Source organism: Ruditapes philippinarum, unplaced genomic scaffold (assembly GCF_026571515.1).
Source record: "Ruditapes philippinarum isolate M1 unplaced genomic scaffold, ASM2657151v2 ctg518_1_1_1_1, whole genome shotgun sequence".
NCBI classification, from domain to species: domain Eukaryota; kingdom Metazoa; phylum Mollusca; class Bivalvia; order Venerida; family Veneridae; genus Ruditapes; species Ruditapes philippinarum.
The window spans coordinates 401,328-419,849 of record NW_026866182.1 but is presented as its reverse complement, the minus strand read 5'-3'; the positions used below and the strand labels follow the sequence as shown (position 1 = coordinate 419,849).

At 32.6% G+C, this 18,522-nt stretch overlaps 1 protein-coding gene across 1 annotated transcript; it reads right to left on the bottom strand.

The window, feature by feature from the left end:
• Positions 1–1,148: 1,148 nt before the first annotated feature.
• On the bottom strand, positions 1,149–13,271 carry LOC132731614 (serine-rich adhesin for platelets-like). The gene is made up of 14 exons (XM_060717826.1): positions 13,164–13,271; positions 12,257–12,354; positions 11,799–12,016; positions 10,829–10,906; positions 10,273–10,423; positions 8,776–8,878; positions 8,210–8,288; positions 7,401–7,484; positions 6,126–6,301; positions 5,546–5,639; positions 5,094–5,323; positions 4,420–4,567; positions 3,231–3,353; positions 1,149–2,771 (listed from the first exon to the last, which is right to left on the bottom strand). The coding sequence occupies exons 2-14, from the start codon at positions 12,339–12,341 to the stop codon at positions 1,938–1,940; spliced, it is 2,403 nt and encodes an 800-aa protein (XP_060573809.1). The 5' UTR covers positions 12,342–12,354; positions 13,164–13,271; the 3' UTR covers positions 1,149–1,937.
• Between the last annotated feature and the right edge of the window lie 5,251 nt (positions 13,272–18,522).

The following is an 18,522-nucleotide window of genomic DNA, read 5'->3' as shown; positions in this document are numbered from 1 at the left end:
TGCATACCATGTACCTCCCTATTCCTACCACTATGCCAGGCGCCAGGCGGATAGAAATCGGTAACCATTCATTTTAACTACCTCGCGGCTCACGAAGCGGCCATTTCGGAACGAGTCCCACGAGAAACATTCATCCTTCAATTAACGCTCCCCGTGGGGCTCGAACCTTCGACCTCCCGATCCGAAGGCGGACGCCTTAACCACTAGGCCAACGGTACCGTATATATTGAACTCAATAATGTATAATAACCTCTTATAATATTTTTGTAATAACATAGGATTAAGAAAAATATTCATAGAATTATCAACAATATTAATCTTTGTAATTTGATTTTTAATAAGGTTATTGATATATGTAATAATATAATGCCTTTAACCATGTGGTTTTATATTTGTCCGGCCTGTCGTATTGGCCCTCGCCCTATTATTTTATAAACCTTATTCACTTTAAATAACTTGCATAGTGTATGTAAAACAAGGCCATCGGTTACAATCCTTGACTGATTGAATCCTAATATTAGCATTAGTTTAGCAACTATCAACTTTTCTGAGGCTTAAGATGTTTTATAATTATTAGGTATTTATAACTTATAATATGTACAGACGATTTGCGTGTCCTCATCGAAAAGTTTGCACCGGATTTCGATATGAAACTTTAAAGATATACATTTATTGATCTATAAAAATAAATCTTAGAACTGTTTTAAATTGTTCCTTGAACAGCATAGTATCAATAAACGCAATTAATAATAAAAAATCATCTGAATTTTAATGCTAAACACCTCTATTTCAACCAAAACATTTCAAGAAAATCCTTATTGAGAAAAATGTACCAAAATTTTAAGAAAGGTAAAAATATTGAAGATCCAAGTCATATATTACATGTTATGTGCGGCTGAACGCAGTAAGGGCTGTTTTTGCATATGTGGACCACATTTTGGTAATTTGTTTTGGATTGTAAGTGCCATTTGCAATATGTGAATTACTTTATTTGTTCACTTCACAATATTTTACTTTAAATACATTTCAAAATTTTTCATGAAAATTGACATGAATCTGGAGACGTGCTGCTTTAAATTTGTTTCCATTTTTGCAACTGCCACATTAACTGTCTATTTACAATGAAAACTAACATATATCTGTTCTTAATGATATTTATTACCTTTTACCATTTAATGTAAAACAACAATAAAGATAAAAATATAACAGATACATTGTAAAACAGAAATAAAAACAAAGCCAGCTTTGGATAAAATTTGGTTTCAAAAATACATGTACTCTTACCAACATAAAAGACACGTGATATTGCCAACATTAGCTATTTACAAAACAATACATAGTATTGCCAATATAAGTTAGCCACATTTAATATAAATGTATCTACATAGTACTGCATATATTTAATAACTGGCGGTTTTTACCTCATTTAATATAATCATTGAAAACCTTTGCATAGCCTTTTAGAATAAAATGTCAGCTGAAAGGTCTAAAAATAGTAACAGGTAATGTCCAAAAATGTTATAATGCGTACTTGCTTATTTGAACATCTGAGATATTAGTTACATAATCAAAACGGATTTAACTCAGTAGAGTTGGACTAGTTCTATAGACACTTGCAGAAATCATGATCACAAAGTAAAAAAAAAAATATGTGTTTTTTGCCGGTACATGTTACTACTTCATACAATCTTTTGGCAATATATTTTTCCAAAATTCTTACTAATTTATTAAATAAAAGAAATAAAAACATCGCTCTATTTCTGATTTTAAACTCAAAAATTTCAAAATGTTTTCGTCCCAGATAATCGTTTAGATTTTCTAAATATTCTAGAAATATCAAAACAGTTTAGAATAATATAGCTTTGTTCAAACTGTATTAGTCAAGACTGGGGGATAAAACATGTGTCCCCAATGTCTGAAGTTCTAATGCTCTGTATTTATTTAGATGCCGAGCTATTATTAGCACTGGTTGGTTTCCTGCAAGTTCTGCAGCAGACCGATTCAGACGCCCACGAGAATCGACAACATTTGGCGCCTTTACAACAGACGCGTCTTGTCCTTCTCCCTCTTCTGATTGTTCCGCAACATTTTCCCCTGTAACAGGCTTCAGTTGTAGTTTCAATTGCTGTAGTTGTTGTTGTAGCAGAAGTAGTTGTTGTTGATGTGCTTTCGTTTCCACCATCATCGTGACAGTATCGACAGCAAGCAGTGTTTATTCCCCAAGTATTTTGGCAACAGTCATTTCCAATGCAGCATGCGCGTCTGCTTCTTCTTCCACTTCCGATTCTCACACAGCACCGAGCTTTGCAGTATGGGGATTCGGTTGGAGCAGGAGTTGTAACTGGGCAACAGTTTTGGAAGCACGTGGTATCTCTGGCCCAAGATTTGCCACAACAATTTTCACCAATACAGCAATATAACTTCCATCGCCAACCGGCCCAGATTCTTTTACAACATTTTCCTTGAGTACATCCGGTTGTCGATGTTGAAGGTGTTTCCGTGGTAGTTGTGGATGTAGTGGGCGAAGTAGTGGAGGTAGTCTGGGAAGTGGTTGATGTTGTAGATGGAGTTGTGGATGTAGTTCCGGAAGTTGTTGTTGTTGACTGTGTCGTTGATGTTGTCGATGGAGTTGTGGATGTCGTCGTTGATGACGTTGTAGATGACGTAGTGGATGACGTTGTAGATGATGTAGTGGATGACGTAGATGTTGTTGAATCTGTCGATGTTGTTACTATAACCGTACGTTCAACACAAAGACCGCGATAACACCACTGCAAGAAAGATAAAGCTTGGTTGCAGTTTTTTTTATATTAGAACAATTATATTTCTGACAATAATTTGCATGAATTATAATCAAATGATTTTTTATAAAACTTAGCTTCAGTTTGTGTTCGGTTACTTAACATAAAGATTAACTAGCCGTGAACAAGTATCTACTTATCTGGTTAAGACGCATTTGCTTTGCAGCAATATTTACTAGTGAAATCGATGTGATAACGAAAGCCGAAAACTGTGACATATATTATCCCATGGATATGCTTAATCTGCAAAACATTAGTGGTGATTCCATGTGTAAAATGAGTTGTTTTAGCACCCGTGCAGAATGTAGAAAGTCCTGTCTGATATGCAAGAAAATAATAATTGTGATTATCTATCGCAGCAGATTTCACGATTTCAAATTATATATGTATACTATATATGTAATAATATATGTAATAAGAAAGTGAAACCTTGTTATCTGATGCTGATCCGCATGGAGTTCCAGCAAGAGGGTAGAGTGGGAAATAATCACCAGTACATCCGTTGTCAGTGGCACAGTGGAACCCAGCATAACATGAACTTTCTGATATTCTCTGCAAACATTGTAAATAATATATAAATATAGACTCTCTCTGCGAAAATAGATTATAATTCATAATTGTGATATTATTGCCTACAAAAAATGCAATAAAATAGAAGAATTGCTATGATTATTAGATAATAAGCTGACAGTAGTCCGATTATAAAATTAATAAATAGAAAAATGCAAACGGATGAATGGAAATGAAATAATATATAAAATACAGTACAGCGCGTAGAAATTAGTTAATTGTAGCTAAAACTCTTTAAATCGGACTATGCTTTAGACAAGTTAATTTCTTTTCAACTGTGGCTATTCATTCACGGACATGCAAGCAGACAATCTGCCTAGCAATCTAGGACCTAGGGACATATATTACAAAAACGGAAACTGCATTGTAAATTGCATTGTGTTAACTTTCAAAGCAGATTACATGCATAGACAAAAATTTACAAAACGAAAATAACTTTTCCACAGGCTTCCGCCAGGATAAAATAGCAAATAAGCACATCTTCAAGGGGCAGGACGTGAAGTGGTTGCACACTTGGTTCAATCGTGCGAATTGGTTGCAAACTTGACAATATGGCGAACACGGCGTGATTTTTTGAAACGGTTGAACGAATTTTTGCCAGGCAAGTGGGTTTCTTTGTTATTTTGAAGTTCATTAGTATGTCTATTCCATAATTCAATATATATGCCACACTCGGTTAAAGGTTTCAGCATCCTAGATTCTGTTTTGAGAAAGTTATTGAAGATATAAACTGATAATGTAGATATTTTGAAATTTGACATGTGACTGTTCTGGTCGGTTTTTCTCCTAATTTATTCGAATTTGTAAGTTTTGAACTGCATTTAACAATAACAAAATATGTTTCTGTCAATGCTGTACAAATGGTTTAGTTCGCAAGTCCGAAGATACACGTGTTAGCCATATTGTCAAGTTTGCAACCAATTCGCTCGCTTGAACCAAGTGTGCAACCACTTTTCGTCCTGTCCCTTGATCTTAATAGTATATATTTTAAAACAAATAGTGACAAGTTCTGTAACGTCTTAAAATGATTTGAAACGTTCAAACTTACAGAGTCACACGACGATGTCGAATCGTACATTTTACACTGTTCGTCCAAAGAGTAGACAGTACCCGGAAGTTGAAGTTGCTGTATTTCTTGCAGTTGCGCAGTTGGCGTTATAACAATATTGGTGTCTTGCAGACAATTAAAGGATAATCTGTGGATGAAAAAATGGGTAACATCAATATTTAGTGGTAAGAGCTATCAATATTCCGCGCCAAATCTTAACAAATGCTGGGAAATGCAAACCTGATTGAAAAAAAAATGATAAAGTAGATCTTTCTTCTGAAAATGAATTATTCTGTTCAAGAGTAATTTATACACATATTCTTGAAAATGAATAAGAATATTAAAGTAAACCTTTAAGATATTCTTTAATCTACATGTGTAATCGTTCATCCAACCATTCTTTTATGAATTAGACCAAACCTCAAAACGAGCTCTACATACAATGTTTACTAAAACATTGATTTCAATGTAGTACACGTATTTAATTATCAAACTGCTTATGACAACCTTTAGATTATAAATTCTATTAGGAGCAATGGATTCGAACTGAAATATAATTTCTTTCCGGAAATTGATTTAATTAAGCTAACACCTAACCTATATAAATACTCTTAAAGGATAATGACATATCCTCGTATATATGGACTTCAGTAGTTTAAAACATGAATAATTACCCGTTAATAAATGACTTGAAAACTGAGACACTGCACGAAGAAAATGTCCACTGTGCTTCGGCAAATGTCCTAGTTGTTGTTGCTGATCCTACTGAAGACATTATGTTTTTGGCAAAAGCCGAGCACGAACTGGATGTAAGTGTGCCGTCATGGCGCGAATTTAAACCATGGCCTAATTCATGGGCGGCAACTCCAGAAACTCTTGAGCCGTCTACTTCCGTAAAAGAAATCTGTGTCAAGAAATTATAATGGTACAGATTTGTTTTGGTACTCAATTGATAACAATAAATTGACTTAAGTAATTATACTTATTGCAAATAACTTACTTTTGTTATAAAGATCTACCGACATAGCATTAATGCAGTTAAGTTTATGGAATACTCACAAAATCTTAAAAATTGACTTGTATTAGTGACTATTCATTTAAATTAAAACAAAATGAGAACTTATACCTTTTGGTCGTCTGTATTACAAACTGTTCCAACATAAGCGACTCCTTCAACACCTGTTGTCACGGGGAAACTACCAAAATCAGCTAAATCAATCCTGGAATAAGAAAAAACGGTAAATCACATCGGATATAAAGAAGCGAGCACAACGTCATTTCAACATGGAATTTGACTAAAAAAAATGTTTTGCATATCAATGACCTATGTTTTTGGAAATTTCAATATGTTAGAACATTAAGTATTTTACATATGTGATAATCCGCAGTTTTGCTGATAGAAGAGCAAAATCACATTGTCCAATACTATGGAAGAGAATATACGCCAGTTCGTTTTTTGGCTTGTTTGATATTCTAACATGCTTATTCCTTTTCTAATGATAGTTTGTACGTAACAGTACCTAGTCTTTTAATGAATAAACATAAAGATGTCCAAGTTGCCGACATTAAATGATATGTTTATATATAGAATCTCGCAACCAATCACAACTTTTCGGCCCTTTCCGTCAGTCTTCGGATAAGTACAATAGACGAGGCCGTTCCGAATGTGTCGAAAATAAAGACATGCATGATCATGGCATACTTACATTGACAATGCCATCATATGATCATGCTGCGGGAACGAATCTTGAGTTTTTCTCCAAGCTTCAATGTTGTCGAGAATCACGTCCACGTCTATATATGATTTTCTTACAACTTCATCGTTTATATTACCACTTGTCACTGATCGACTTGATGTGGACCACGTTGCTTCTTCTGGAGTCTGTAATGATTAAAGCAAGTCAAATTAAAGTATAATGTATAAGAAATATATAATTTGAAAGATGATATTTAAAACTCAGAGGTATATATTGACGCGATATTACTTAGATAAAATACAACATGCAACAGTACCAATTTGCTACAAAGTAAAACCATCATAAATATCTGTCTAATGAAAGTGAATGTTTACATTCAAATCTCATTATTCATAAATACCCATATTTTATTTTCTTAGCTGACCTTATACTTCTGCATGTAACTGGCTTTGGCCAAAAGGACCTGAATTTTTTGCAGAACAATATGTTTCATAATGTTGAACATTAACGCCATTCGTGTATTTACAAAATAACGTTTATGTATGTGAAAGTTCCACAATCAGTACGTTTTTTTCCTCACACCTTTCAAAGCAGCGTGCCTCCAGATTCATGCTTATTTTCATGATTTTTTTTAAAATGTGTTGAAAAGTATTATTTAGTGAAATAATAAAAAGAAAGCAATTTACACATTAAAAACGACACTTACAACCCACGTAAATTACTAAAGAGTGGACAAAATATGCAAAAATAGCCCTTACTGCGTAAGTAACCCAGGAGAAATATTTTTATAAATGCTGAAAAGTCAGTCATTAATCGCACATAACCTGTAAACTATTTCTTGAATCTTGAAAATATTACTTTTCCTAAATATTAAATTCTGATGAGTTTTATATTATTGAAATATTTTTGCTCATCTGGATGAATGCAGCTTTAAGTGTGACCTTGACTTTTGACATAGAAACCTGCATCATGTGTAACAACACTACGTCCCATGATGATGAATATTTGTTTCAAGTTTTTTTCAAGATTCCTTTTTCATGTAAATGATATGCTCCAGATAATATCAAGGCATGTCATGTCATTCATTCTCGCGACTCATACCTTGTTTATATTGACCCTGATTATGATTTACTAGTTACATTACGATTCATAAGATCTCAAATTTCAAAACTACTTTATAGACCTTTCACGCATTTTCTGTTTTGATTGGCTTTTTGACAACTATGTATGAAAAATTTAATACCATGAAGTTAAATGTGATATCAAGAAAACAAAAATATTTACCTCTGCAATAATTACACCTGACAGATACATCCTAATATTGAATGAAGAATCCGTCATGGCAACGCTCAAATAGTGTAAGTCCATCTTAAATATAAATAACAATGGCATCAGGTGAATGTCGTCATCACAAAGTCAATTCAATAATATATGCCGATTACATTACCGCCAGATCCATGATTTTTTTCACCAGAATGGTAACAACCTAATATGACAAGGGGCAATGCTTCTTTTAAATGAGGTGGGTTCGGGGCAGAATATAATTATACAAAAATTTTTTCGTCGGTGTATGTAGGTTCGTTGTAAACCATTTATATTGGACAGAGCAATCAATATATGGTTCCATGTAAGTAGTCTAGGCATCGTTAAACCGACGCCTATACTACTCATGTATTGTAAATTAATTCCATTTCACCGGGTGAGTGTGCACCATATATCCACTGACCAAGAAATAAGTCGACTTTAACAGGCTTACACATGACCAGCCCTATTTATGAACAATAATATATCTTTCCATTTTGTCAACAATTTATTATTATTAGTTAATGTAGGAAAGATTTCATGCACTTTTACATGCATCGATTTATTAAGGCATCAAGTAAATACTGATAATTAAAAGGCTTAAAGCTAAATACATGTAGAAACTTACATTCAAATATGCTATTTCTTAAATTTCTCGCTTGAATTATATACATATGATAATTAATTTTTCATGCCATGACCTGGACAAAAATGAATTCAATTCAAACTGCTAATTCCGGTCCAGTGTAAGCATTGACAAGAACGTTAAGAATTAAAACTTTCAAACTAACCTCGTTAACAAGAAGTTTCACGTACTGTTCAAGAGCCACTTTCGCTGCATCCTTGTCTGATCCTTGTTCTGCTAGAAAACTGAAGTGAAAAACACGTATATTATTTTACACTTTTAAAAGATACATTGCATATATAAATCTATTATTAGCTTTAGTGAGGTAGTATTCGTATCATTCCTGTGTACAATTTACATCTCTTCATTACATAATTATGATGTTAACTAAATTTATTTACTATGATCATTTAAATTGTGGGAGTTGTACAGACTCAGTTTTAGGACATGTATTTATTTTTTTTATTAGACACTCAGGAACTTGAAATTCTATCGATAATTATTCAAAATACATAGTATATAGGGGGTTTATTTGGATAAATATTATATAAGAAGTATATTTTTGATATACCCTCTATATAGTATAAAGGGCGTATATTTTTTGATAATACGGTTAATATTACTAGAACTTCCTGTGGTTTGTGACTTTTTGAAGAACAATGTCATGGGAATAAACTACATATGCTTTGACATGATAAAGAACAAATAATGCACGTAAAAAAGCAGACGTACTAATTGAACATGCTATCGTCTGTAGCAAACAACAGTTCTACGATATTGTCTGCTGCTGTGACGTCTCTCTTTTTGCGACCAGATTCTGTAGAATTTGGTTTACCTACAAATATAAAATAAAAAAATAAACAAATTTTATGTTAGAAGCCATATGTGTTTGAAAAATATATACAGTAACTCAATAGGAAGTTTCCGTAAGATTTCGTATGATTCCTTGCAATTGCTCTAAAAGTATAGTTTGTTAGACGTCACTAAAGTCTTTACCAAGTAAATCATTGTTTGTATGTGTGAAAATGGTCATGAAAGTCAGTTTATTTATTCAAGGGAATAAAGTTATATCTTCTGAAATATTTTTATAAAATTTATCAATAGTAAAACTTATATTTGTTCAATAATCTTATGGCCGATTCTCCAAAGATTAGTAATATAGAATGTCTCTGTTTTTTAACACACATGAATATTGTACCTAAACAGAATAAAATTTTCTGGAACAAATTACCAGTTTGCTTTTTAAGAGTTTATTCGTTTAACAATGATTTCGTGCATGTGCCTCTGCTTTTAATGCAATGCACTTCAATATTTAATTTATACAAACATTTTCGAAGTACAGTTTTTTGTTTTGTTTTTGTTTTTCAGCAATCATCCTTTCAACAGATATATAACTTTATACACTTGAAATCAAATGAAATTACTAAATAACTTTGCGAGGAATATGACTGTCGTATATTTTAACCAGTTTTTCCTTTGTTCTCCAAAACGAAATAAGATACCGCCATGAACGTACATAGATAACATAATTTTACGTTTTTAGAAATATTCCTACTTTGTCTTTCGCACAGTTTGCACGATTTTGAAAATCTGCAGTCGCTAAACAAATGTAGTTTTATGTAGCAAATGTAGTTTTAATATAAATTTGATAAATATAGTATAAAAAATCGAACTCTATGACCGTTTGGTTGACATTTTATGATTTGTATTCCATTAAGTGCAAAATAAGACCAAATTCAATCAATGGGATGTGTAATGTAAAGTTGTTTTTTATATAAATATTGTGGTAAAAGTTTTTGAAACTTAATTATTTGTCACCTTAGATATCTAAAATAATTTTGATATTTTGCTCATGATAAATATCTTTAAAAGTTTGACAGACATTTTTCACTCTGTTCAAATTTGAAAAGTCAAATATCTGTACAAATTATGTAACAGTAAAGACATACCTACGATGAATTTATTCCTTTTGATATTTTTCAAATAATTGTTTTATTTTTCTTGATATTTACAATACTTTTCACAACAAATGCTCAGATATTCTCGGTCAAATTGGTAATTAGAAACTTTAAGCATAAGTGTCTGTAAATTTCTTAAATGTTGGAAAACATTAATTATTCTTTACAAAACACGTGAGTTAATATGAATATGTAGATAATAGAAACAATAACATTTTACTACACTCAAACATGTACATTAGTATCTGAAAAAAAACACACTTTAACTTACCTTCTGCTGCAGCAGACGACGGAATTTTGGCGTCATGTAGATATCTTTTCTCGTTTGGTCCATTTCTTTGTATAAAATGATGTTGGGTAAGCTCAGGTACATTTGCTGGGCTCATGTGGTACAATTTATCGTTGAAATAGAAAGAGCCATGCTGTTGACAAAAAAAAACATCAAATGTCAATACAAAGTACAAATTTAGAATAATAAAAGAAGATCGGATGCTTAATTACAAAAAGGGGGGAGGTAATCGTAAATTTGATAAGGAACGCAAATCTTGTGTCACATGACAAAGGTAGTAGTTTTTCTTACAAAATTCTCATTGTAATCTGTCAAGATGTAATTGTAAACAGGAAAATAATTCTCTTTTTGTTAAATGGTAACTATTAATTGCTAATTTTTATATTCATTTGCCAACTTGTATATTGTTAAAGCGGCACAACCATAAAAAATGTTTATTTTTTTATTTTTACTTTTAGCCGGAGAATTGAACTATTTATGTTGTACTGCTTGATTAATTTATCCGGTGGAAATAAATAAAAAAATAAGGATATCATACCAGCTTGAACATTCCATCGTCCTCGCACGAGACCAACATTGAACTACCCCTGTTAATGTCGTGATAAAATGCATAATCCTGCAATAAATGACGTCATTCATTGACACATAGTGCGTTACTTCATTTATCCAAACTAACATTATTCATTACAAATTGTCCATTGTATTTTTGTCAATATTCTAGTTATCATCTAGTTATCATCGGCATGTATCGTCAGTTTCCGTATCCTTTGAAGATGCTATAAGCGTTTATGTGACCGGGAGCAATATGATAAATATGTGTCACTTTAAAATCAGATACGGACGGTACGAAGCATTACGGTAAATCAACCCCCGACCTGCTGGAGGGATAAAAATTGATGAGACTTTGCCACCAGTATAGGGTTAGACTTCCATGCAGTCCGACCGGCCTATATACTTTTGGTCACTCAAGTTTTCTATATACATGTATTAAATTCCCATAAACATGGACATAAATCATGTGTCACAGATGTTAAATAAATGGCCAATCCCTTATGCAAATCCAGCAAGCAAGACGGCAAGTGATGAGCTAAATAGACTCAATAGACTCGTTGTAACTTCGTGCTTACATTGCAGAAAACGACAAAACGTATGAAGTGTCATATCTTCACTTTCTGTCGTGGCAATGTTCAAACATATTTTATCTTATAACTTGTACGTTGAAAAATTACATACGTAAAAATATATAATATATATAATAAATGTAATGTATTTAAACTCTGGTCTACTAAGACTTTAGAGGAATTTGTCTTTTACAAAGAATTCAAATCTACCTATAATCTGTACACATGTAAATGAATTCAACAATCGTTAAACTATTCGTACTTTGCTTCAGCATGATTATGCATGGTGTATACCACGGCTTTGATTAATAAAAGCCGTGCGTATACTTATTGTCAGCAATCGTCCCATTTTAAAACATACAATTTAAGTTATTTTATTTGACTTACATTCTGCTCAGGAATTTCTTCCTTTACGAGTTTTCCGTTCTTCGAACTGTAGAGTGGAACGTGCGCCATAAGAAAGTCGTTATTTTGTAAGTTCAAAATGATTTCTTTCGCATCCACTTCAAACCGAAAAGGAAGATGGTAGGGGAAAATGCAGACACCTTCAGCCGACCTCTCAACTCGTGCATGTGCAGAATGTAAATGTTCAATTTGCACGTGTTCTGTGGTAAGAAATTTGTAATTTATTAAATAATTAAGAGAGCATTCTATATTTAATATTCATATTTTGGTTATTTATATTCTTGCTTAATTCAGACAGAAAATTTTATACAATGATATTATTAATTATTTCAACTTAAAATGAAACTATTTCTGTTTATTCATTGACAGCAACATAAACTGCGTCTACTTAAGCTTTGCGGATAACGCATATGCGAAATGCAAAAGAAAAATTTACTTACCGACATCTCCACTTAGCGGCCTTAATCTTATTACTGCGTGCGCAGACGTTAAACATGCAAGCAGAATTCCAACTAACTTAAACATGTTGGCCAGTTATCTATAAAATAGGAAAATTCTGTTTTATATACACCATGTCTATTCTGAAATCATTTTTACATTTTACTTTTAAGGTTCATAAAACATATACATAAAAGTATGTAAGGAAGAACTACATGTATTTGGAAAATTGAAAAGAAAATAGTGCAATTAGTTGCAGTCATTTACAACTGTATACTAGTGTCCATGCATAGATACAAATTTTAGCATCACGAATAAAAGGAAATGATATTGCCTCAGAAACGAAGAAAATTTTACTTCTTTAGAAAGAACAAATATGAATTACATAACATTTAAATAATGCTGATATAGCAAGTAAGATACTTGTAAACTGAAGAAAGGAGCCATGAATATAAAATAATGTGTCATAAAAGAAGCAAAATGTAAACAAAATAGTATTTTTACTTTCATTCAAATACTAAATCACTGTAATTGTTAAAACTGCCAAAAAGCAGCAGCAGCAGGAGAAGAAGACAGTTCAGATAATTGGACAATGAGCAAATATAAATGTATGCCAAAATAAAAAAGCTTTGGAGAAATAAAAATTAAAGCCTATCTGAGGCATAATGGGCCATTAAAAATTGATTTTATGACTAATTTATAAAATAATTTGAAAGCTAGAATATGCCAGAATATGATCCCGTACATAGAATTGAATTCAGAATAAAATTTAACTGTACTGTATATGATATGCATTTACTTTCTCTTCTAAAACTAAGCTTTAAAGTTGAGTTCTTTATCAGAATAAATATAAATTCTAAAAAAAAATGAATAAAATAAAAAAATATAAATAACGAAAACATGACTTACCAATTCTGACGCTACTCTTTTAAAAATTTATATTTATTTATTATTGTTGAATATTTTAGACAATCTTCTCTTGTGTACAATCAATGTTGATCACGTGACGAGTCCGAAGCTTGTTGCTTGTATTTTCTTCCAGAGTCGTCGTATATATACGTGAGTTAGCGAACACCCACATGTAATTTACTACGTCAGAATCTAGGTTCAAAATTAAAAACAACTGATAAAAACCCCAAACATCTGGACTACCATATTTGGTATATCCGGTCAGTTAATATCTACAGATGAAGATATACAACGCTCCTGGCCTAAAATCTTTTCATGAAGTCCAGTATAATGTCCGAATGTCTCAATTGTTTTCATGATAAATACTTATGATAAGTCATGAAATGAAAATAGGGAAACACGTTTCGCTTGGAGATATTATGGATCACTAAATTATAATATGGTTCGTTATACGTTATGCCAACATCATCATCATTTCATTATTGTTGTCTTTGAAAAATAAAATGCCATTGAACAGAAATTTTTGGTTTGTTTGTAAACATCTATTTTGTCTGTAGATAGGGACTAATTGTGCAGAGAATCACATGTTGAAGTTTTGAGTAAGAACACTACTACTAGTATACTATACTATTTATGTATCTTGTTTTCTAATGGTAAACCAATAACACACTTTTGGTACGGGTGTTTAATTGCCTTTGCCCGATCCGTCACGGCAATGCTATTAATGTATGTTAAATAGCGATGACAAGAATACACGTTAAGAGAGCGATTAGACACTCTAATTTTGTGCTAACCATTGGTTTTGATGAATTAAACAATGTGAAGGAATAATAAGAATACATTAAACAAAATATTTGGTGTGCTTGCAGGCCTATAAGGATCACAAATCTTACAAACTTGCTAGATGCTTTTACTCCCGATTTGGCCTAACAATATATTTTTTTCGTAATATTTTGTCATCTTGACAATATCTTTTAAATTCAGTATATTCATATTAATTTCCAACGATCATTATGCGTTGTATTTTTTAACAACAATACAATCTTCTTTATCTGATTTTAAATACATGTGATAGAAAAACATAAGATATAATGTTGTTTGAGTTGTTTCTGTGTTGTCATTTAAAATCAGACTATGTTTTTGAACGCTGATTTAATCTGTTACCAATATTTTGATATTTACAGATTTGAAAAATATCAAAGAGACCTGAAACAAAAGTCTCATTTCACCTGTAAGTTGCCATTCATTCCCTTAAAAGTTACAACATTGCTTTAGCTTAAAGTGCGTTTTCCAATAACTAATACGTTGCCAAATATACATGTCTTTTTTTTAAATATGCATGTCTTTTTTAATCAAGCAATTTGGAATGGATATGAGCAACAACTAAATTGAATGAAAAAAAGTTTTTAATAAACTTTTTTCGTAGTAAAAATATGAAATTGACTAGACTTTAATTATTTATATGAACTGGAAAAAATGATATTGATATGAAATATTGAATTACATATCAAGGATGCTTTAAGAATAAGTGCGATATTACAATAAGTATGTATCCGGTGGAAAGATTTGATCTGAACTACCGGTCAGGGTTACAAAATCCGACCCAAGATAACCTGACCAAAAGTAAATGAACCGCTCAATCAGTTAGCGTCACTATACACCCCTTTTGCCGCACCTACCTGTTCAATGTACCGTAATTTAAAGCCAATGGGTATGATCAGTGATTTATGTAAATCATCATGACGTTAATATCTCTATCTCTTGTTAATCTGGCAATTTTTTGCATGTACTCGATATTCGATAAGATTGTGAAATTGTGGCGCCATTATAAGTCGCAAGGCAGCTAAATGCCGCTTAATGTCGCACCACTGTCCCTAAATGTTGGAACCGGCGCTTAGTTTTGCAAAATATCCTATCGTTTACTATCGCAATGGTAACGTTAGTGTCAAACGATTGACATTCATTTTGATTATTATGGAAAATTCTCAAAGTACAAGTCCAAATTGGTTGAGCAGGCAGGAAATTCCATGTTTTCAGTATCCCTAAAGTCTCGAGAAAATCGGTATGTCAATTTCTGTTCAACATGATTTATCCGATGTTAATGTATGGATGTGAAGTACTGAGGACAAAACCCCACATAAGTCCACTCTATTAAACTGAAGGTGTGGGTTATGTCTTTAAGATTAAAGATGTAAGGTTTTGTCCACTCTATAAAATTCATGTGTGGTGTTTTGCCCACTCCTCAAAGATTTTGAGGTGCGGGATTTTGACATGTGTGGTTTTCTCCGTCTTCCAGGTGAGAAGTATATGAGGTTCGAAAATATTAAAGTCATGTTAAATTTTAAAATAAAGTACATGTTGAATTAACTGATTTTAGGTCTAGAACAATCGACACCTTACTGGTGAGATATGGTGAATGAGGTGTTGAACTTCAGTACAAAGTTCTTCACCATTGCTTTGTTACTGGTCGAAACTTTGTTGTTCAGAAACGATAAGATCTGTGAAATAGTGTATCATACTGCTCTAGCACTTCAAAATGACAATAAACGCAAATTTTTATGACTTTTGTATGGACTCAATCAAACCGAGTCGACAATTTTCGTGTTACTTTGTTGTGATTAATGCTTCCGAGGGATCACCCTTAATTTTTTCAGACTTTTGCCAGGAACACAGTAAATAAATGTATTTTTTATTTCATTATTCAGAATGTTAACAATTTATTACATCTGAATTACATGATTATTAAACGCAAATTGGATTCGCAGGAAAGGTATACATGTAATTCAGTTAATACATCTTCTAAATGTTAAGTTTGCCGGCATGTTAACAAAATATAACTTCGAAGAATACTTATAATACTAAGAAAACTTAGATGTGCTACAAACTAACCTTATTAAATATTTTTGTAACTCTACAAATCACCTGCTCCCTTTAGAAAAATGGCCGTTATCTTGATATTGAAATAAATCTTATTAGATTCTGAATACACTATAATAAAAATTAAACTTAATTCGGAATGAATTTATTTTTTTACTTGAATGTGATACTTCAAAAGAAATTAGAACTAAAACGTTGAAGTATTATTATCATTAAGAATTAATAACCTGTAAAGTCAGGCTAAATTAATAAAACAAGCCTTTTACTCTGAAAGAAAATTTTGTCACTTGTCAAGTAAGGTTTGTTCTTATTTCCCTTCGTCTCGAGCTGCCTTTAATTTGGGGACCAGTCTCCTCGGGAACCACTCTCACCTTGACTATTTATTTTGTCCCTCAATGATATTAATAATTTGTCACTTGTCAAGTAAGGTTTGTTCTTATTTCCCTTCGTCTCGAGCTGCCTTTAATTTGGGGACCAGTCTCCTCGGGAACCACTCTCACCTTGACTATTTATTTTGTCCCTCAATGATATTAATAATTTGTCACTTGTCAAGTAAGGTTTGTTCTTATTTCCCTTCGTCTCGAGCTGCCTTTAATTTGGGGACCAGTCTCCTCGGGAACCACTCTCACCTTGACTATTTATTTTGTCCCTCAATGATATTAATAATTGTTTTGATTTAAATAATTAAGCTGATGGTGATTTGAACCAGTTATCAATGTACAAATGTATATGTTGATTTTTGCGGAGGACATTGTTTTATTTACGACAAATGCAGACAGTTTGCAAGTCAAGCTTGATTGTATCTATCAATACTCGATTAAATGGGGCCTAAAGATTAATATGAAAAGTCCAAAGTATGCATTTTTGAAAAGTGAAAACAATCTAATTATTTTGAATGGTTTATAAATGGTGTGAAATTGGAATTGTAGATATTTTTTATTTAGGTGTAAACTTTATTTACACTGGAAATATTTTTTAAAAAAATGTGTTACGGTGCTCTCTGGCCATACTCCCAAAGCATATAATAGTCTCCTGTCATTATTTAGTAGAATAAATCTTAATATTTAAACTAAGCTTTCACTGTTTGGTTCTATGTTTCTAACTGTTTATCGTACGCCTCGGAGATTTAATTGGGACATTTACGAATTTAACGAAATTGATAAACTACATTTAAAATTTTGTAAACATATTCTTGGAGTTCGAATACAATCAACAAATTAAGTGCTATTAGGAGAATTGGGTCGTTTCCCTTTGTCAGTTTTAATGAAAGAAAGGAACTTGAAATACTGGATAAAAATAATGTATAATCTACGGAATGCCGTTAGGGCCATCGCCTATGAATGTGTTGATCTAAAACGCGATAGTCGATAGTACGATGGTGAAAACGCGAAATCACTAAACTACGATGGTGAAAACGCGAAAGCACGATGATGAAAACGCGATAGTACGATGATGAAATCGCGACAGTACGATACTACGATGATGAAAACGCGATAAACTATCGTGTTTTCACCATCGTACTGTCGCGTTTTCACCATCGTAGTTTCGTGATTTCGCGTTTTCATCATCGTACTGTCGCGTTTTCATCATCGTACTGTCGAGTATCGCGTTTCAGATCAAACCATTCATAGGCGATGGCCCTAACGGCATTACGGAATGCCGTAAGGGCCATCGCCTATGAATGTGTTAATCTGAAACGCGACAGTCGATAGTACGATGGTGAAAACACGAAATCACGAAACTACGATGGTGAAAACGCGATAGTACGATGATGAAAACACGATAGTACGATGATGAAATCACGACAGTACGATGGTGAAAACGCGACAGTACGATGATGAAAACACGACAGTACGATGATGAAAACGCGATAGTACGATGGTGAAAACGCGATAGTACGATGGTGAAAACGCGATAGTACGATGATGAAAACACGACAGTACGATGATGAAAACGCGAAATAACGAAACTACGATGGTGAAAACGCGACAGTACGATGGTGAAAACACGATAGTTTATCGCGCTTTCATCATCGTAGTATCGTACTGTCGCGTTTTCATCATCGTACTTTCGCGTTTTCATCATCGTGCTTTCGCATTTTCACCATCGTAGTTTCGTGATTTCGCGTTTTCATCATCGTACTATCGACTATCGCGTTTCAGATCAACACATTCATAGGCAATGGCCCTAACGGCATTCCGTAATAATCAACACATGTCCCTGTATAGAAATGTTTGTTAGAGAGCAATATAATCTTCCGAATGTAAATGCTTGGTCAAATAAATTAAAGCGTTAATTAACAGTCTATGTTTCAGTGATATATGGTTAGATTTTGACTTTTTGTATTTTGAGAGAAGCATATATAAAGATTCATAATATGTAGCTAAACTTGAATACTATACACAATTTAAAGTTGATTTCTGCTATGAAAAATATTTAGACATCATAACTAACAGTAAAAGAAAGAGGTAAACACTAGATA

Bases quoted from the DNA above. Each gene is read 5' to 3' on its own strand.
- LOC132731614 (XM_060717826.1), bottom strand. From the start codon at position 12,341: ATGTTTAAGTTAGTTGGAATTCTGCTTGCATGTTTAACGTCTGCGCAC. The intron at 7,485-8,209 runs GTTAGTTTGAAA...TTTATATTTAAG, and splicing joins TGAAACTTCTTGTTAACGAG to ATGGACTTACACTATTTGAG. The intron at 6,302-7,400 runs GTAAATATTTTT...TAATCATTACAG, and splicing joins CAGGTGTAATTATTGCAGAG to ACTCCAGAAGAAGCAACGTG.